The 19,900-nt window shown below is 42.2% G+C and overlaps 1 protein-coding gene across 1 annotated transcript in view; it reads left to right on the top strand.

Moving 5' to 3' along the window:
• Positions 1–19,900, top strand: part of ABCA13 (ATP binding cassette subfamily A member 13) — a 369,133-nt gene that overhangs the window by 243,018 nt on the left and 106,215 nt on the right. Inside the window, exon 17 of the mRNA XM_075271925.1 lies at positions 16,391–16,507. Coding sequence (XP_075128026.1) covers positions 16,391–16,507 — 117 coding nt within the window. The remainder of the gene's footprint in view (positions 1–16,390; positions 16,508–19,900) is intronic.

The raw sequence follows: 19,900 nt of genomic DNA, 5'->3' as shown, positions 1-19,900 counted from the left end.
TACAAATACCCTCATTTCTTGCTACTGGTATATAGTGCCATTGTCTGACTGGGAATTCAAAGAATATATTGGGGTTACAAATACCCTCATTTCTTGCTACTGGTATATAGTGCCATTGTCTGACTGGGAATTCAAAGAATATATTGGGGTTATAAATACCCTCATTTCTTGCTACTGCCATATAGTGCCAGTTTCTGACTGGTAATTCAAAGAATATATTGGGGTTATAAATACCCTCATTTCTTGCTACTGCCATATAGTGCCATTGTCTGACTGGTAATTCAAAGAATATATTAGGGTTATAAATACCCTCATTTCTTGCTACTGGTATATAGTGCCATTGTCTGACTGGGAATTCAAAGAACATATTGGGGTTATAAATACCCTCATTTCTTGCTACTGCCATATAGTGCCATTGTCTGACTGGTAATTCAAAGAATATATTGGGGTTATAAATACCCTCATTTCTTGCTACTGGTATATAGTGCCATTGTCTGACTGGGAATTCAAAGAATATATTGGGGTTACAAATACCCTCATTTCTTGCTACTGCCATATAGTGCCAGTTTCTGACTGGTAATTCAAAGAATATATTGGGGTTACGTGCACCCACAATTTTTGCTACTGGTATATAGTGCCATTGTCTGACTGGGAATTCAAAGAATATATTGGGGTTACAAATACCCTCATTTCTTGCTACTGGTATATAGTGCCATTGTCTGACTGGGAATTCAAAGAATATATTGGGGTTACAAATACCCTCATTTCTTGCTACTGCCATATAGTGCCATTGTCTGACTGGGAATTCAAAGAATATATTGGGGTTACAAATACCCTCATTTCTTGCTACTGGTATATAGTCCCATTGTCTGACTGGGAATTCAAAGAATATATTGGGGTTACAAGTACCCTCATTTCTTGCTACTGCCATATAGTGCCAGTTTTTGACTGGTAATTCAAAGAATATATTGGGGTTACGTGCACCCACAATTTTTGCTACTGGTATATAGAGCCATTGTCTGACTGGGAATTCAAAGAATATATTGGGGTTACAAATACCCTCATTTCTTGCTACTGGTATATAGTGCCATTGTCTGACTGGGAATTCAAAGAATATATTGGGGTTACAAATACCCTCATTTCTAGCTACTGGTATATAGTGCCATTGTCTGACTGGGAATTCAAAGAATATATTGGGGTTATAAATACCCTCATTTCTTGCTACTGGTATATAGTGCCAGTTTCTGACTGGTAATTCAAAGATTATATTGGGGTTATAAATACCCTCATTTCTAGCTACTGGTATATAGTGCCATTGTCTGACTGGGAATTCAAAGAATATATTGGGGTTATAAATACCCTCATTTCTTGCTACTGGTATATAGTGCCATTGTCTGACTGGGAATTCAAAGAATATATTGGGGTTACAAATACCCTAATTTCTTGCTACTGCCATATAGTGCCAGTTTCTGACTGGTAATTCAAAGAATATATTGAGGTTACGTGCACCCACAATTTTTGCTACTGGTATATAGTGCCATTGTCTGACTGGGAATTCAAAGAATATATTGGGGTTACAAATACCCTCATTTTTTGCTACTGGTATATAGTGCCATTGTCTGACTGGGAATTCAAAGAATATATTGGGGTTACAAATACCCTCATTTCTTGCTACTGGTATATAGTGCCATTGTCTGACAGGGAATTCAAAGAATACATTGGGGTTACAAATACCCTCATTTCTTGCTACTGCCATATAGTGCCAGTTTCTGACTGGTAATTCAAAGAATATATTGGGGTTATAAATACCCTCATTTCTTGCTACTGGTATATAGTGCCATTGTCTGACTGGGAATTCAAAGAATATATTGGGGTTACAAATACCCTCATTTCTTGCTACTGGTATATAGTGCCATTGTCTGACTGGGAATTCAAAGAATATATTGGGGTTACAAATGCCCTCATTTCTTGCTACTGCCATATAGTGCCAGTTTCTGACTGGTAATTCAAAGAATATATTGCGGTTATAAATACCCTCATTTCTTGCTACTGTTATATAGTGCCATTGTCTGACTGGGAATTCAAAGAATATATTGGGGTAACAAATACCCTCATTTCTTGCTACTGCCATATAGTGCCAGTTTCTGACTGGTAATTCAAAGAATATATTGGGGTTATAAATACCCTCATTTCTTGCTACTGGTATATAGTGCCATTGTCTGACTGGGAATTCAAAGAATATATTGGGGTTACAAATACCCTCATTTCTTGCTACTGCCATATAGTGCCAGTTTCTGACTGGTAATTCAAAGAATATATTGGGGTTACGTGCACCCACAATTTTTGCTACTGGTATACAGTGCCATTGTCTGACTGGGAATTCAAAGAATATATTGGGGTTACAAATACCCTCATTTCTTGCTACTGGTATATAGTGCCATTGTCTGACTGGGAATTCAAAGAATATATTGGGGTTACAAATACCCTCATTTCTTGCTACTGCCATATAGTGCCAGTTTCTGACTGGTAATTCAAAGAATATATTGGGGATATAAATACCCTCATTTCTTCCTACTGGTATATAGTGCCATTGTCTGCCTGGGAATTCAAAGAATATATTGGGGTTATAAATACCCTCATTTCTTGCTACTGGTATATAGTGCCATTGTCTGACTGGGAATTCAAAGAATATATTGGGGTTACAAATACCCTCATTTCTTGCTACTGCCATATAGTGCCAGTTTCTGACTGGTAATTCAAAGAATATATTGGGGTTATAAATACCCTCATTTCTTGCTACTGGTGTATAGTGCCATTGTCTGACTGGGAATTCAAAGAATATATTGGGGTTATAAATACCCTCATTTCTTGCTACTGGTATATAGTGCCATTGTCTGACTGGGAATTCAAAGAATATATTGGGGTTACAAATACCCTCATTTCTTGCTACTGCCATATAGTGCCAGTTTCTGACTGGTAATTCAAAGAATATATTGGGGTTACGTGCACCCACAATTTTTGCTACTTGTATATAGTGCCATTGTCTGACTGGGAATTCAAAGAATATATTGGGGTTACAAATACCCTCATTTCTTGCTACTGGTATATAGTGCCATTGTCTGACTGGTAATTCAAAGAATATATTGGGGTTACAAATACCCTCATTTCTTGCTACTGGTATATAGTGCCATTGTCTGACTGGGAATTCAAAGAATATATTGGGGTTATAAATACCCTCATTTCTTGCTACTGCCATATAGTGCCAGTTTCTGACTGGTAATTCAAAGAATATATTGGGGTTATATATACCCTCATTTCTTGCTACTGCCATATAGTGCCATTGTCTGACTGGTAATTCAAAGAATATATTGGGGTTATAAATACCCTCATTTCTTGCTACTGGTATATAGTGCCATTGTCTGACTGGGAATTCAAAGAACATATTGGGGTTACAAATACCCTCATTTCTTGCTACTGCCATATAGTGCCATTGTCTGACTGGTAATTCAAAGAATATATTGGGGTTATAAATACCCTCATTTCTTGCTACTGGTATATATTGCCATTGTCTGACTGGGAATTCAAAGAATATATTGGGGTTACAAATACCCTCATTTCTTGCTACTGCCATATAGTGCCAGTTTCTGACTGGTAATTCAAAGAATATATTGGGGTTACGTGCACCCACAATTTTTGCTACTGGTATATAGTGCCATTGTCTGACTGGGAATTCAAAGAGTATATTGGGGTTACAAATACCCTCATTTCTTGCTACTGGTATATAGTGCCATTGTCTGACTGGGAATTCAAAGAATATATTGGGGTTACAAATACCCTCATTTCTTGCTACTGCCATATAGTGCCATTGTCTGACTGGGAATTCAAAGAATATATTGGGGTTACAAATACCCTCATTTCTTGCTACTGGTATATAGTGCCATTGTCTGACTGGGAATTCAAAGAATATATTGGGGTTACAAATACCCTCATTTCTTGCTACTGCCATATAGTGCCAGTTTCTGACTGGTAATTCAAAGAATATATTGGGGATATAAATACCCTCATTTCTTCCTACTGGTATATAGTGCCATTGTCTGCCTGGGAATTCAAAGAATATATTGGGGTTATAAATACCCTCATTTCTTGCTACTGGTATATAGTGCCATTGTCTGACTGGGAATTCAAAGAATATATTGGGGTTACAAATACCCTCATTTCTTGCTACTGCCATATAGTGCCAGTTTCTGACTGGTAATTCAAAGAATATATTGGGGTTATAAATACCCTCATTTCTTGCTACTGGTGTATAGTGCCATTGTCTGACTGGGAATTCAAAGAATATATTGGGGTTATAAATACCCTCATTTCTTGCTACTGGTATATAGTGCCATTGTCTGACTGGGAATTCAAAGAATATATTGGGGTTACAAATACCCTCATTTCTTGCTACTGCCATATAGTGCCAGTTTCTGACTGGTAATTCAAAGAATATATTGGGGTTACGTGCACCCACAATTTTTGCTACTTGTATATAGTGCCATTGTCTGACTGGGAATTCAAAGAATATATTGGGGTTACAAATACCCTCATTTCTTGCTACTGGTATATAGTGCCATTGTCTGACTGGTAATTCAAAGAATATATTGGGGTTACAAATACCCTCATTTCTTGCTACTGGTATATAGTGCCATTGTCTGACTGGGAATTCAAAGAATATATTGGGGTTATAAATACCCTCATTTCTTGCTACTGCCATATAGTGCCAGTTTCTGACTGGTAATTCAAAGAATATATTGGGGTTATATATACCCTCATTTCTTGCTACTGCCATATAGTGCCATTGTCTGACTGGTAATTCAAAGAATATATTGGGGTTATAAATACCCTCATTTCTTGCTACTGGTATATAGTGCCATTGTCTGACTGGGAATTCAAAGAACATATTGGGGTTACAAATACCCTCATTTCTTGCTACTGCCATATAGTGCCATTGTCTGACTGGTAATTCAAAGAATATATTGGGGTTATAAATACCCTCATTTCTTGCTACTGGTATATATTGCCATTGTCTGACTGGGAATTCAAAGAATATATTGGGGTTACAAATACCCTCATTTCTTGCTACTGCCATATAGTGCCAGTTTCTGACTGGTAATTCAAAGAATATATTGGGGTTACGTGCACCCACAATTTTTGCTACTGGTATATAGTGCCATTGTCTGACTGGGAATTCAAAGAGTATATTGGGGTTACAAATACCCTCATTTCTTGCTACTGGTATATAGTGCCATTGTCTGACTGGGAATTCAAAGAATATATTGGGGTTACAAATACCCTCATTTCTTGCTACTGCCATATAGTGCCATTGTCTGACTGGGAATTCAAAGAATATATTGGGGTTACAAATACCCTCATTTCTTGCTACTGGTATATAGTGCCATTGTCTGACTGGGAATTCAAAGAATATATTGGGGTTACAAATACCCTCATTTCTTGCTACTGCCATATAGTGCCAGTTTTTGACTGGTAATTCAAAGAATATATTGGGGTTACGTGCACCCACAATTTTTGCTACTGGTATATAGTGCCATTGTCTGACTGGGAATTCAAAGAATATATTGGGGTTACAAATACCCTCATTTCTTGCTACTGGTATATTGTGCCATTGTCTGACTGGGAATTCAAAGAATATATTGGGGTTACAAATACCCTCATTTCTAGCTACTGGTATATAGTGCCATTGTCTGATTGGGAATTCACAGAATATATTGGGGTTATAAATACCCTCATTTCTTGCTACTGCCATATAGTGCCAGTTTCTGACTGGTAATTCAAAGAATATATTGGGGTTATAAATACCCTCATTTCTTGCTACTGGTATATAGTGCCATTGTCTGACTGGGAATTCAAAGAATATATTGGGGTTACAAATACCCTCATTTCTTGCTACTGCCATATAGTGCCAGTTTCTTTTTTTTTTTTTTTTGTAGATTGTGAGCCCCACATAGAGCTCACAATGTACATTTTTCCCTATCAGTATGTCTTTTTTTTTGGAATATGGGATGGAAATCCATGCAAACACGGGGAGAACATACAAACTCCTTGCAGATGGTTTTATGCCCTTGGCGGGATTTGAACACCAGGACTCCAGCGCTGCAAGGCTGCAGTGCTAACCACTGAGCCACCGTGTGGCCCCTAGTGCCAGTTTCTGACTGGTAATTCAAAGAATATATTGAGGTTACGTGCACCCACAATTTTTGCTACTGGTATATAGTGCCATTGTCTGACTGGGAATTCAAAGAATATATTGGGGTTACAAATACCCTCATTTTTTGCTACTGGTATATAGTGCCATTGTCTGACTGGGAATTCAAAGAATATATTGGGGTTACAAATACCCTCATTTCTTACTACTGGTATATAGTGCCATTGTCTGACTGGGAATTCAAAGAATATATTGGGGTTACAAATACCCTCATTTCTTGCTACTGCCATATAGTGCCAGTTTCTGACTGGTAATTCAAAGAATATATTGGGGTTATAAATACCCTCATTTCTTGCTACTGGTATATAGTGCCATTGTCTGACTGGGAATTCAAAGAATATATTGGGGTTACAAATACCCTCATTTCTTGCTACTGGTATATAGTGCCATTGTCTGACTGGGAATTCAAAGAATATATTGGGGTTACAAATACCCTCATTTCTTGCTACTGCCATATAGTGCCAGTTTCTGACTGGTAATTCAAAGAATATATTGGGGTTATAAATACCCTCATTTCTTGCTACTGGTATATAGTGCCATTGTCTGACTGGGAATTCAAAGAATATATTGGGGTTACAAATACCCTCATTTCTTGCTACTGCCATATAGTGCCAGTTTCTGACTGGTAATTCAAAGAATATATTGGGGTTACGTGCACCCACAATTTTTGCTACTGGTATATAGTGCCATTGTCTGACTGGGAATTCAAAGAATATATTGGGGTTACAAATACCCTCATTTCTTGCTACTGGTATATAGTGCCATTGTCTGACTGGGAATTCAAAGAATATTTTGGGGTTACAAATACCCTCATTTCGTGCTACTGGTATATAGTGCCATTGTCTGACTGGGAATTCAAAGAATATATTGGGGTTACAAATACCCTCATTTCTTGCTGCTGCCATATAGTGCCAGTTTCTGACTGGTAATTCAAAGAATATATTGGGGTTACGTGCACCCACAATTTTTGCTACTGGTATATAGTGCCATTGTCTGACTGGGAATTCAAAGAATATATTGGGGTTACAAATACCCTCATTTCTTGCTACTGGTATATAGTGCCATTGTCTGACTGGGAATTCAAAGAATATATTGGGGTTACAAATACCCTCATTTCTTGCTACTGGTATATAGTGCCATTGTCTGACTGGGAATTCAAAGAATATATTGGGGTTATAAATACCCTCATTTCTTGCTACTGGTATATAGTGCCATTGTCTGACTGGGAATTCAAAGAATATATTGGGGTTACAAATACCCTCATTTCTTGCTACTGCCATATAGTGCCAGTTTCTGACTGGTAATTCAAAGAATATATTGGGGTTATAAATACCCTCATTTCTTGCTACTGGTATATAGTGCCATTGTCTGACTGGGAATTCAAAGAATATATTGGGGTTATAAATACCCTCATTTCTTGCTACTGGTATATAGTGCCATTAACTGACTGGGAATTCAAAGAATATATTGGGGTTACAAATACCCTCATTTCTTGCTACTGCCATATAGTGCCAGTTTCTGACTGGTAATTCAAAGAATATATTGGGGTTACGTGCACCCACAATTTTTGCTACTGGTATATAGTGCCATTGTCTGACTGGGAATTCAAAGAATATATTGGGGTTACAAATACCCTCATTTCTTGCTACTGGTATATAGTGCCATTGTCTGACTGGGAATTCAAAGAATATATTGGGGTTACAAATACCCTCATTTCTTGCTACTGCCATATAGTGCCAGTTTCTGACTGGTAATTCAAAGAATATATTGGGGTTATAAATACCCTTATTTCTTGCTACTGGTATATAGTGCCATTGTCTGACTGGGAATTCAAAGAATATATTGGGGTTATAAATACCGTCATTTCTTGCTACTTGTATATAGTGCCATTGTCTGACTGGGAATTCAAAGAATATATTGGGGTTATAAATACCCTCATTTCTTGCTACTGGTATATAGTGCCATTGTCTGACTGGGAATTCAAAGAATATATTGGGGTTACAAATACCCTCATTTCTTGCTACTGCCATATAGTGCCAGTTTCTGACTGGTAATTCAAAGAATATATTGGGGTTACGTGCACCCACAATTTTCGCTACTGGTATATAGTGCCATTGTCTGACTGGGAATTCAAAGAATATATTGGGGTTACAAATACCCTCATTTCTTGCTACTGGTATATAGTGCCATTGTCTGACTGGGAATTCAAAGAATATATTGGGGTTACAAATACCCTCATTTCTTGCTACTGGTATATAGTGCCATTGTCTGACTGGGAATTCAAAGAATATATTGGGGTTATAAATACCCTCATTTCTTGCTACTGCCATATAGTGCCAGTTTCTGACTGGTAATTTAAAGAATATATTGGGGTTATAAATACCCTCATTTCTTGCTACTGGTATATAGTGCCATTGTCTGACTGGGAATTCAAAGAATATATTGGGGTTATAAATACCCTCATTTCTTGCTACTGGTATATAGTGCCATTGTCTGACTGGGAATTCAAAGAATATATTGGGGTTACAAATACCCTCATTTCTTGCTACTGCCATATAGTGCCAGTTTCTGACTGGTAATTCAAAGAATATATTGGGGTTATAAATACCCTCATTTCTTGCTACTGGTGTATAGTGCCATTGTCTGACTGGGAATTCAAAGAATATATTGGGGTTATAAATACCCTCATTTCTTGCTACTGGTATATAGTGCCACTGTCTGACTGGGAATTCAAAGAATATATTGGGGTTACAAATACCCTCATTTCTTGCTACTGCCATATAGTGCCAGTTTCTGACTGGTAATTCAAAGAATATATTGGGGTTACGTGCACCTACAATTTTCGCTACTGGTATATAGTGCCATTGTCTGACTGGGAATTCAAAGAATATATTGGGGTTACAAATACCCTCATTTCTTGCTACTGGTATATAGTGCCATTGTCTGACTGGGAATTCAAAGAATATATTGGGGTTACAAATACCCTCATTTCTTGCTACTGGTATATAGTGCCATTGTCTGACTGGGAATTCAAAGAATATATTGGGGTTATAAATACCCTCATTTCTTGCTACTGCCATATAGTGCCAGTTTCTGACTGGTAATTTAAAGAATATATTGGGGTTATAAATACCCTCATTTCTTGCTACTGGTATATAGTGCCATTGTCTGACTGGGAATTCAAAGAATATATTGGGGTTATAAATACCCTCATTTCTTGCTACTGGTATATAGTGCCATTGTCTGACTGGGAATTCAAAGAATATATTGGGGTTACAAATACCCTCATTTCTTGCTACTGCCATATAGTGCCAGTTTCTGACTGGTAATTCAAAGAATATATTGGGGTTATAAATACCCTCATTTCTTGCTACTGGTGTATAGTGCCATTGTCTGACTGGGAATTCAAAGAATATATTGGGGTTATAAATACCCTCATTTCTTGCTACTGGTATATAGTGCCATTGTCTGACTGGGAATTCAAAGAATATATTGGGGTTACAAATACCCTCATTTCTTGCTACTGCCATATAGTGCCAGTTTCTGACTGGTAATTCAAAGAATATATTGGGGTTACGTGCACCCACAATATTTGCTACTGGTATATAGTGCCATTGTCTGACTGGGAATTCAAAGAATATATTGGGGTTACAAATACCCTCATTTCTTGCTACTGGTATATAGTGCCATTGTCTGACTGGGAATTCAAAGAATATATTGGGGTTACAAATACCCTCATTTCTTGCTACTGCCATATAGTGCCAGTTTCTGACTGGTAATTCAAAGAATATATTGGGGTTATAAATACCCTCATTTCTTGCTACTGGTATATAGTGCCATTGTCTGACTGGGAATTCAAAGAATATATTGGGGTTATAAATACCCTCATTTCTTGCTACTGGTATATAGTGCCATTGTCTGACTGGGGATTCAAAGAATATATTGGAGTTATAAATACCCTCATTTCTTGCTACTGGTATATAGTGCCATTGTCTGACTGGGAATTCAAAGAATATATTGGGGTTACAAATACCCTCATTTCTTGCTACTGCCATATAGTGCCAGTTTCTCACTGGTAATGTAAAGAATATATTGGGGTTACGTGCACCCACAATTTTTGCTACTGGTATATAGTGCCATTGTCTGACTGGGAATTCAAAGAATATATTGGGGTTACAAATACCCTCATTTCTTGCTACTGGTATATAGTGCCATTGTCTGACTGGGAATTCAAAGAATATATTGGGGTTATAAATACCTTCATTTCTTGCTACTGGTATATAGTGCCATTGTCTGACTGGGAATTCAAAGAATATATTGGGGTTATAAATACCCTCATTTCTTGCTACTGGTATATAGTGCCATTGTCTGACTGGGAATTCAAAGAATATATTGGGGTTACGTGCACCCACAATTTTTGCTACTGGTATATAGTGCCAATTTCTAACTGGGAATTCAAAATGCGCAAGGCTCCCGGAAAGGGACGTGGACGAGGCCGTGGGCGAGGTCGGGGGAATGGTTCTGGGGAGCAAGGTAGCAGTGAAGCCACAGGGCGTCCCGTGCCTACTCCTGTGGGGCAGCAAGCATTGCTCCACTCCACAGTGCCAGGGTTGCTTGCCACATTAACTAAACTGCAGGGTACAAACCTTAGTAGGCCCGAGAACCAGGAACAGGTCTTGCAATGGCTGTCAGAGAACGCTTACAGCACATTGTCCAGCAGCCAGTCAGACTCTGCCTACTCTCCTCCTATTACCCAACAGTCTTGTCCTCCTTCCTCCCAAAATTCCCAAGCTTCACAGAACAATAACCCCAACTGTCCCTGCTCCCCAGAGCTGTTCTCCGCTCCTTTCATTGTCCCTCAACCTTCCTCTCCACGTCACGATTCCACGAACCTAACAGAGGAGCATCTGTGTCCAGATGCTCAAACACTAGAGTCTCCTCCATCTCCGTTTGATTTGGTGGTGGATGACCAGCAACCCACCCTCATCGACAATGATGTGACGCAGTTGCCGTCAGGGCATCCAGTTGACCGGCGCATTATGCGGGAGGAGGAGATGAGACAGGAGTTGGAAGAGGAAGTGGTGGATGATGAGGACACTGACCCGACCTGGACAGGGGGGATGTCAAGCGGGGAAAGTAGTGTGGATGTTGAGGCAGGTGCAGCACCAAAAAGGGTAGCTAGAGGCAGAGGCAGAGGTCAGCAGCTTAGGCGAAGCCAGGCCACACCCGGAATCTCCCAAGATGTTCCAGTTCGTACCCAGCCCCGAAAAACTCCCACCTCGAGGGCACGTTTCTCGAAGGTGTGGAGTTTTTTCAAGGAATGCGCCGAGGACAGATATAGTGTTGTCTGCACAATTTGCCTCTCGAAATTGATTAGGGGCTCTGAGAAGAGCAACCTGTCCACCACTTCAATGCGCCGTCATTTGGAATCCAAGCACTGGAATCAGTGGCAGGCAGCAACGGCAGGACGAAGGCCACCTGCCGTTCACGCCACTGCCACTGCCTCTGCCACTGCCTCTGCCTCTGCCACTGCTGACTGTGCTGGCGATGCACTCCAGAGGACGAGCCAGGACACCACTTCATCTGCCTCCGCCACTTTGTTGACTTCTCCCTCATCCTCCCCTGTTCCTGTCTTATCTCCTTCTCCTGCACCATCAAAGGCACCATCAGGCGCTTCTTTACAACAACCCACCATCTCTCAGACATTGGAGCGGCGGCAGAAATACACTGCTAACCACCCACACGCGCAAGCCTTGAACGCCAACATCGCTAAACTGCTGGCCCAGGAGATGTTGGCGTTCCGGCTTGTTGAAACTCCCGGCTTCCTGAACCTGATGGCAACTGCGGCACCTCGCTATGCCGTCCCTAGTCGTCACTACTTCTCCCGGTGTGCCGTCCCCGCCTTGCACCAGCACGTGTCACTCAACATCAGGCGGGCCCTTAGTTCCGCGCTTTGCACAAAGGTCCACTTGACCACCGACGCGTGGACAAGTGCATGCGGACAGGGACGCTACATTTCACTGACGGCACACTGGGTGAATGTAGTTGAGGCTGGGACTGCTTCCCAAACTGGCCCGGTGTACCTCGTCTCCCCGCCTAACATTCCTGGCAGGGACACGAGAAGAACACCCCCCTCCTCCTCCTCCTCTACCGCCTCCTCCTCCGCCACCGCCTCCTCCTGCGCCACCGCCTCCTCCTCCGCTGTTAGATTGACCCCAGCTACGAGTTGGAAACATTGCAGCACTGGCGTTGGTAGACGTCAGCAGGCTGTGCTGAAGCTGATCAGCTTGGGGGACAGACAGCACACTGCCTCTGAGGTGAGGGATGCCCTCCTCGATGAGACGGCAATATGGTTTGAGCCGCTGCACCTGGGCCCAGGCATGGTCGTTTGTGATAACGGCCGGAACCTGGTAGCAGCTCTGGAGCTTGCCGGACTCCAACATGTTCCATGCCTGGCCCACGTCTTCAACCTAGTGGTGCAACGTTTCCTAAAGAGCTACCCCAATGTTCCAGAGCTACTGGTGAAAGTGCGGCGCATGTGCGCCCACTTTCGCAAGTCGACAGTAGCCGCTGCTAGCTTAAAATCTCTCCAGCAACGCCTGCATGTGCCACAACACCGGCTTTTGTGCGACGTCCCCACACGCTGGAACTCAACGTTTCAGATGTTGAATAGAGTGGTTGAGCAGCAGAGACCTTTGATGGAATACCAGCTACAAAACCCTAGGGTGCCACAAAGTCAGCTGCCTCAGTTTCACATCCATGAGTGGCCATGGATGAGAGACCTTTGTGACATCCTACGGGTCTCTGAGGAGTCCACAAGGAGGGTGAGCTCTGAGGATGCGATGGTGAGCCTTACAATCCCGCTCTTGTGTGTTCTGAGAGAATCCTTGATTGACATCAGGGATAACTCAGATCACACAGAGGAGTTAGGGATAGCATCCGATCCGTCACAGCTGGAGAGTAGGTCCACACATCTGTCCGCTTCACTGCGTTTAATGGAGGAGGAGGAGGAGGAGGAGGAGGAGGAGGAGGAGGAGGAGGAGGAAGAATAGTTGTCCGATGATGTGATGGTGATACAGGAGGCTTCCGGGCAACTTCGAATCGTCCCATTGTTGCAGCGCGGATGGGTAGACATGGAGGATGAGGAGGAAATGGAGATTGAACTTTCCGGTGGGGCCAGAGGAGTCATGCCAACTAACACTGTGGCAGACATGGCTGAGTTCATGTTGGGGTGCTTTACAACCGACAAGCGTATTGTCAAAATCATGGAGGACAACCAGTACTGGATCTTTGCTATCCTTGACCCCCGGTATAAAAACAACATCTCGTCTTTTATTCCGGTAGAGGGGAGGGCCAATCGCATCAATGCTTGCCACAGGCAATTGGTGCAGAATATGATGGAGATGTTTCCAGCATGTGACGTTGGCGGCAGGGAGGGCAGTTCCTCCAGTAGGCAACCAAGTTCTCACCGGTCCACACAAACGAGGGGCACACTGTCTAAGGTCTGGGACACCTTGATGGCACCCCCTCGCCAAAGTGCCACCACGGAGGGTCCTAGTGTCACCAGGCGTGAGAAGTATAGGCGCATGTTGCGGGAATACCTTTCCGACCACAGCCCTGTCCTCTCCGACCCCTCTGCGCCCTACACGTATTGGGTGTCGAAGTTGGACCTGTGGCTTGAACTTGCCCTATATGCCTTGGAGGTGCTGTCCTGTCCTGCCGCCAGCGTCCTATCTGAGAGGGTGTTCAGTGCAGCCGGTGGCATCATCACTGACAAGCGCACCCGTCTGTCAGCTGAGAGTGCCGACCGACTCACTTTGATAAAAATGAACCACCACTGGATAGAGCCTTCATTTTTGTGCCCACCTGTGTAAAGCACCCCAACATGAAACTCCATGTCTGTACTCAACCTCTCCAATTCCTCCGCATCCTCATACTCATCCACCATAAGCGTTGCACAATTCTGCTAATACTAGGCTCCCTCCACCCTGATTTCCCCCAACTCTGCTGGTTAGAGGCTCCCTCCACCCTGCTTTCCCACAACTCTGCTGGTTAGAGGCTCCCTCCACCCTGCTTTCCCACAACTCTGCTGGTTAGAGGCTCCCTCCACCCTGCTTTCCCACAACTCTGCTGGTTAGAGGCTCCCTCCACCCTGCTTTCCCACAACTCTGCTGGTTAGAGGCTCCCTCCACCCTGCTTTCCCACAACTCTGCTGGTTAGAGGCTCCCTCCACCCTGATTTCCACCAACTCTGCTGGTTAGAGGCTCCCTCCACCATGAATTGGTCCAAACTGGGCTGTTTAGAGGCTCCCTCCACCATGAATTGGTCCAAACTGGGGTTTTTAGAGGCTCCCTCCACCATGAATTGGTCCAAACTGGGGTTTTTAGAGGCTCCCTCCACCATGAATTGGTCCAAACTGGGCTGGTTAGAGGCTCCCTCCACCATGAATTTGCCCAAACTGGGCTGTTTAGAGGCTCCCTCCACCATGAATTGGTCCAAACTGGGGTTTTTAGAGGCTCCCTCCACCATGAATTGGTCCAAACTGGGGTTTTTAGAGGCTCCCTCCACCATGAATTGGTCCAAACTGGGGTTTTTAGAGGCTCCCTCCACCATGAATTTGGCCTAACTGGGGTTTTTAGAGGCTCCCTCCACCATGAATTGGTCCAAACTGGGGTTTTTAGAGTCTCCCTTCACCATGAATTTGCCCAAACTGGGCTGTTTAGAGGCTCCCTCCACCATGAATTGGTCCAAACTGGGGTTTTTAGAGGCTCCCTCCACCATGAATTGGTCCAAACTGGGCTGTTTAGAGGCTCCCTCCACCATGAATTGGTCCAAACTGGGGTTTTTAGAGGCTCCCTCCACCATGAATTTGCCCAAACTGGGCTGTTTAGAGGCTCCCTCCACCATGAATTTGCCCAAACTGAGCTGTTTAGAGGCTCCCTCCACCATGAATTGGTCCAAACTGGGGTTTTTAGAGGCTCCCTCCACCATGAATTGGTCCAAACTGGGGGTTTTTAGAGGCTCCCTCCACCATGAATTTGCCCAAACTGGGGTGTTTAGAGGCTCCCTCCATCATGAATTGGTCCAAACTGGGGTTTTTAGAGGCTTCCTCCACCATGAATTGGTCCAAACTGGGGTTTTTAGAGGCTCCCTCCACCATGAATTGGTCCAAACTGGGGTTTTTAGAGGCTCCCTCCACCATGAATTTGCCCAAACTGGGCTGTTTAGAGGCTCCCTCCACCATGAATTTGCCCAAACTGGGCTGTTTAGAGGCTCCCTCCACCATGAATTGGTCCAAACTGGGGTTTTTAGAGGCTCCCTCCACCATGAATTGGTCCAAACTGGGGGTTTTTAGAGGCTCCCTCCACCATGAATTTGCCCAAACTGGGCTGTTTAGAGGCTCCCTCCATCATGAATTGGTCCAAACTGGGGGTTTTAGAGGCTCCCTCCACCATGAATTGGTCCAAACCGGGGTTTTTAGAGGCTCCCTCCACCATGAATTGGTCCAAACTGGGGTTTTTAGAGGCTCCCTCCACCATGAATTTGCCCAAACTCTGCTGGTTAGAGGCTCAATCCACCCTGATTTTCAAAACAAATGTTGGTGCCAACCTCAACTTACTACAAGGGCCAAATTCACTGCTGGTGACAAGCTCTCCTCACTGCAAGTGCCAAATACACATGTTTCAAGGTGTTTTCCTACAGTCAGAGAGGTGGTATTGAGTGTGTAAAGTGTGTAGTTGTTAGGCTGTGATGTTGGGGTAATAGAGGGTCTTTGGTGTGTTAGATGCCCCCAGACATGCTTCCCCTGCTGTCCCAGTGTCATTCCAGAGGTGTTGGCATCATTTCCTGTGGTGTCATAGTGGACTTGGTGACCCTCCAGACACGGATTTGGGTTTCCCCCTTAACGAGTATCTGTTCCCCATAGACTATAATGGGGTTCGAAACCCGTTCGAACACACGAACATTGAGCGGCTGTTCGAATCGAATTTCGAACCTCGAACATTTTAGTGTTCGCTCATCTCTAGTTGTACGTAATTACAAACATGAATTTATGGGAACATATAAATATCAAACAAACAGAAGCAACGGATAAAACATAATTTTGTTTATTTTTGTGTGATCTAGGCAAATGAAACCTTCAGCCTTTTGGAAAATTTGAAGAAATATTCAGAAGCTTGGCTTACTATGTCAATGGTTCTTAAAAACAGTAATCAACTCCTTAAAGACTCAAAGGTCACAGAGGTTTGTTAAACATTTCCATTGTACAATTATCATATGCCTAATAAACTGGACTTTCTTATTACGGAAATCAATTGACATTTTAATGTCAGAAGAAAATGATATAGAAATAGGGTGGTAATGATTGTAAAATGGCGCCATATCCCATTAATACTGGAGTATCGCACGTGTGCGTGTTAAAGTCCAATGTTTATTCCTATACAACTAAGCAGCAATATTGCAGTGAATGTCAAGTCTTTAAACATGATGCCTGCTCAGAAATTGAGCTGACACCACCTCAGTGGAGATCTGGTGGCAATATCACAATCACTGAATATCTGAGTTTAGGCATTTAAAGAGGTTATCCAGCTTCCAAAAATTATCTGCAAATACACCCATAGCAGTGCAAAATACTCACCATTTCCTTGTGAACCCTTTTCTTGGCATTATTTTACTTGAGGTTCCTTGTATCACTGTTATTTACATGTAGTGAATCTGTGAATAAACTACATTTCCCATGATGTATCTGCCTGTCATGTCTCTGTGTTTGCTGTTCACAATGTGGAGTGAGCATCCAAACAAAACATCACAGCATCATGTGACTTCAGATGTGGGAGTGATTTTTTTTTTTATCTATGATTTAATTGGAGGAGAGAGCAGGCAGATGCATCATGGGAAACATAGTTTGTTCACAAATTCCCTGCATGTGACTAACAGTGATACAAGGAGACTTAAGTAAAATAATGCCAAGAAAATGTGCACAAGGAAACAGTGAGTGTATATGGATGTATTTGCAGATAATTTTAGGAAGCTGGATAACCCTCTCTAACTTTCCAGGTTAGTAAATTGTGACCAAGGCATCTAAAGTGTGGCAGTGCATGGGTGCTGACATATTGGATGAAAAAGCTGTCCTTGGACAGTCCTAATCAATGGCCAGTGATCTGTATGACAGCCAGCAGACTTTTAAAGACTAACAGTAATGTAAGAAAACAGTGGAACCGCACACTCATATGTTGGATTGAGGTGCAAGCAGAAAATAGGTCCTCCGACCCTGTCAGTATCCAAAAAAGAAATTATCTGCTGCACACTCTTGATTTAGTAATGAATAAACAAATACATTTATTGTGAAGATAACATAGCTTGATCCGCCATGGAAAAAACGATATTTAGGTATACCTGAAAAATTGATCCAATATTAAGCAGGGACATTTCGGTCTAATGACTTTCATCATGCCAGATCAATGTGCGAAGTACAAGTAGCCTCCATGGCCTGTTATTTATATATTTTATTACATGATGCCTCTGGCAGAAATTATGGAGGATTATGTAGATAATCTGTTTTTCCATAGTCCAAACAGCAGCACAACGGATGGGGTATTCTTGCCCCTGCATGCAGTTCAGGACAGGTGGGAATTTTAAGCAGTCAATCACTCCTCCCCTATAAGAGGTCCAGAGGACCTCTCCCCCCACCCCCACCCCCACCCCCCGTGTTAGTTATAAAGTATTGGTTTCCGATATTATATTCAAAAAAGCAGCAAAAGCTGTTTGGACTATGGGAAAACAGATTATCTACATAATCCTCCATTCACCATACGTCAAACAGAAGCACAACGGATGGGGAGGTAGCAAGAAACCCCCCCCTAGGGAGGGACTTACTGGCACACTGATGACAATACTGAGTGGCCGAACTGCGCCAATCTAGCCTGTAATGTTTGACAAAGGTGAGATGTGAGCTCCAAGTCACAGCCGAACAGATTTGGTCTAAAGAGACCAAGCGTCACTCGGCGAAGGTTGTAACAACTGCTCTGGTGGAGTGAGCGCGAACAAACTCAGGAGGGGATAACCTCTGAGAGTGAAAAGAAAGAAAGAAAAATGGCTTCCTTGATCCACTTGGATAGAGATACCTTAGAAGATGCTTTGACACCTCTGCATCTGCCAGCCGCATAGCAGAGTCGGCCGTAGAAAAACTTCTTCACAGAGGCCCCCGCCAGCTCCCTGGTTATGGAGTGAACGCTTCTAATGACACGCCTGCGCCAGCCGAAGATACAGCCGACAGGAGCACCATGGACCTCCAGACAATCTATATCAGCCTGGCAAGTAAGTGCTACAGTCGGCTTAAGGCTAAAGGGAACCACTGGAGGGATCTGAAGAAAAAATGTATCAGGGGGGAAGAGACCTCCCCCCCTCCACCTGTCCCACACACGGGACAGAAAAAACATGGGGGGGGGGGGGGGAATCTCTTATGTTGGAGGAGTGATTGACTATTAAAATTTCCACCTGCAGGAATACCCCATCTGTTGTGCTGCTGTTTGACGTATGGGGAAAATAATTTTACAGTATATTGCAGTACATCAATACTGAAATTTATTGTATGTGCCACCAGACTCTTCCTGCCCATACTATAAATCTTTTTATTAAAAAAAGTAAAAAAAAAAAAAAAAAAATTCAAAATTCCCTAAATCTCATGTAAAATAATAGAGTAAAATAAACAAAAAATTAACATTCCCACATATTGCTGCAATCTCATATAACCATGGTTTATTCACAATAGAATATAGAGCAAATATCAGAAGTTTAAAGTTAAACATTTTAAAAAATTGACTCATTTTTCAAATTGATCACTGTACGCATCTGAAAAAGAGTCTGGGGAAAGGCGCACGTCACTGTCAACATCTTGAGCAGCAATTATGGATAAGGGCAATACATGGCTTTCACAAACTACTTGGTCAATGTTTTGAGCTGCAGCGGCCATTTGGAATGCAACAAAGCCAGGTTCTAGGTCCACCTTGTCTCCTGACCTCTTTTTTTGCAGTTTTTTTTTTTTTTATGGACACTGCTTAATTATAATAGTGATTAACAATAATTTTGAGACTGCACTAAAAGGGTAACCTAGTCAATGACTATATGACTAGAACCAAGTCAGTCAGCTTGTATTTTTTTTGCTGTTAAAATGGTAACAGTTTGTATGTATATTGAGTAACAAAAAAAAAAAGTTATGTCACACTATTTATTGGTTGAGCAAAAAATTTACACCTTTAAATAACAGATTTTTTCAGATTAGTATAAGCTGCAAGACTGTTTGTTGGGTGAGGAACAAAAAACCCAAAACGCTTAAAACACAGATTTTTTTTTTCAGATTCAGTTCTTTCACAGTGTTTATTGGGGGGGGGGGGGGGGACACAAACCCCTCCTAAAAGAAACTGATTTTTTTTTCAGATTAGTGCAGGCTGAAAGCAATCAAAAAACCCTTAAGAAATGGTGATTTCTTTCAGGTTAGCACAGGTGGATTCACTGTTTTACTGTTAGAACAGTAGCTTTTATGTATTTGAGGAAAAAAATTAACTCTTGCCCCCCAAAAAACCTTAAGGAAAGCTTTTTCACTAACAAAACTGTCTGCAGAAATTCTGTTTAAGCACT

Source organism: Leptodactylus fuscus, chromosome 4 (assembly GCF_031893055.1).
Source record: "Leptodactylus fuscus isolate aLepFus1 chromosome 4, aLepFus1.hap2, whole genome shotgun sequence".
NCBI lineage: Eukaryota > Metazoa > Chordata > Amphibia > Anura > Leptodactylidae > Leptodactylus > Leptodactylus fuscus.
Note: the sequence above shows the minus strand (reverse complement) of the source record. Positions and strands in the feature narration are given on the sequence as shown.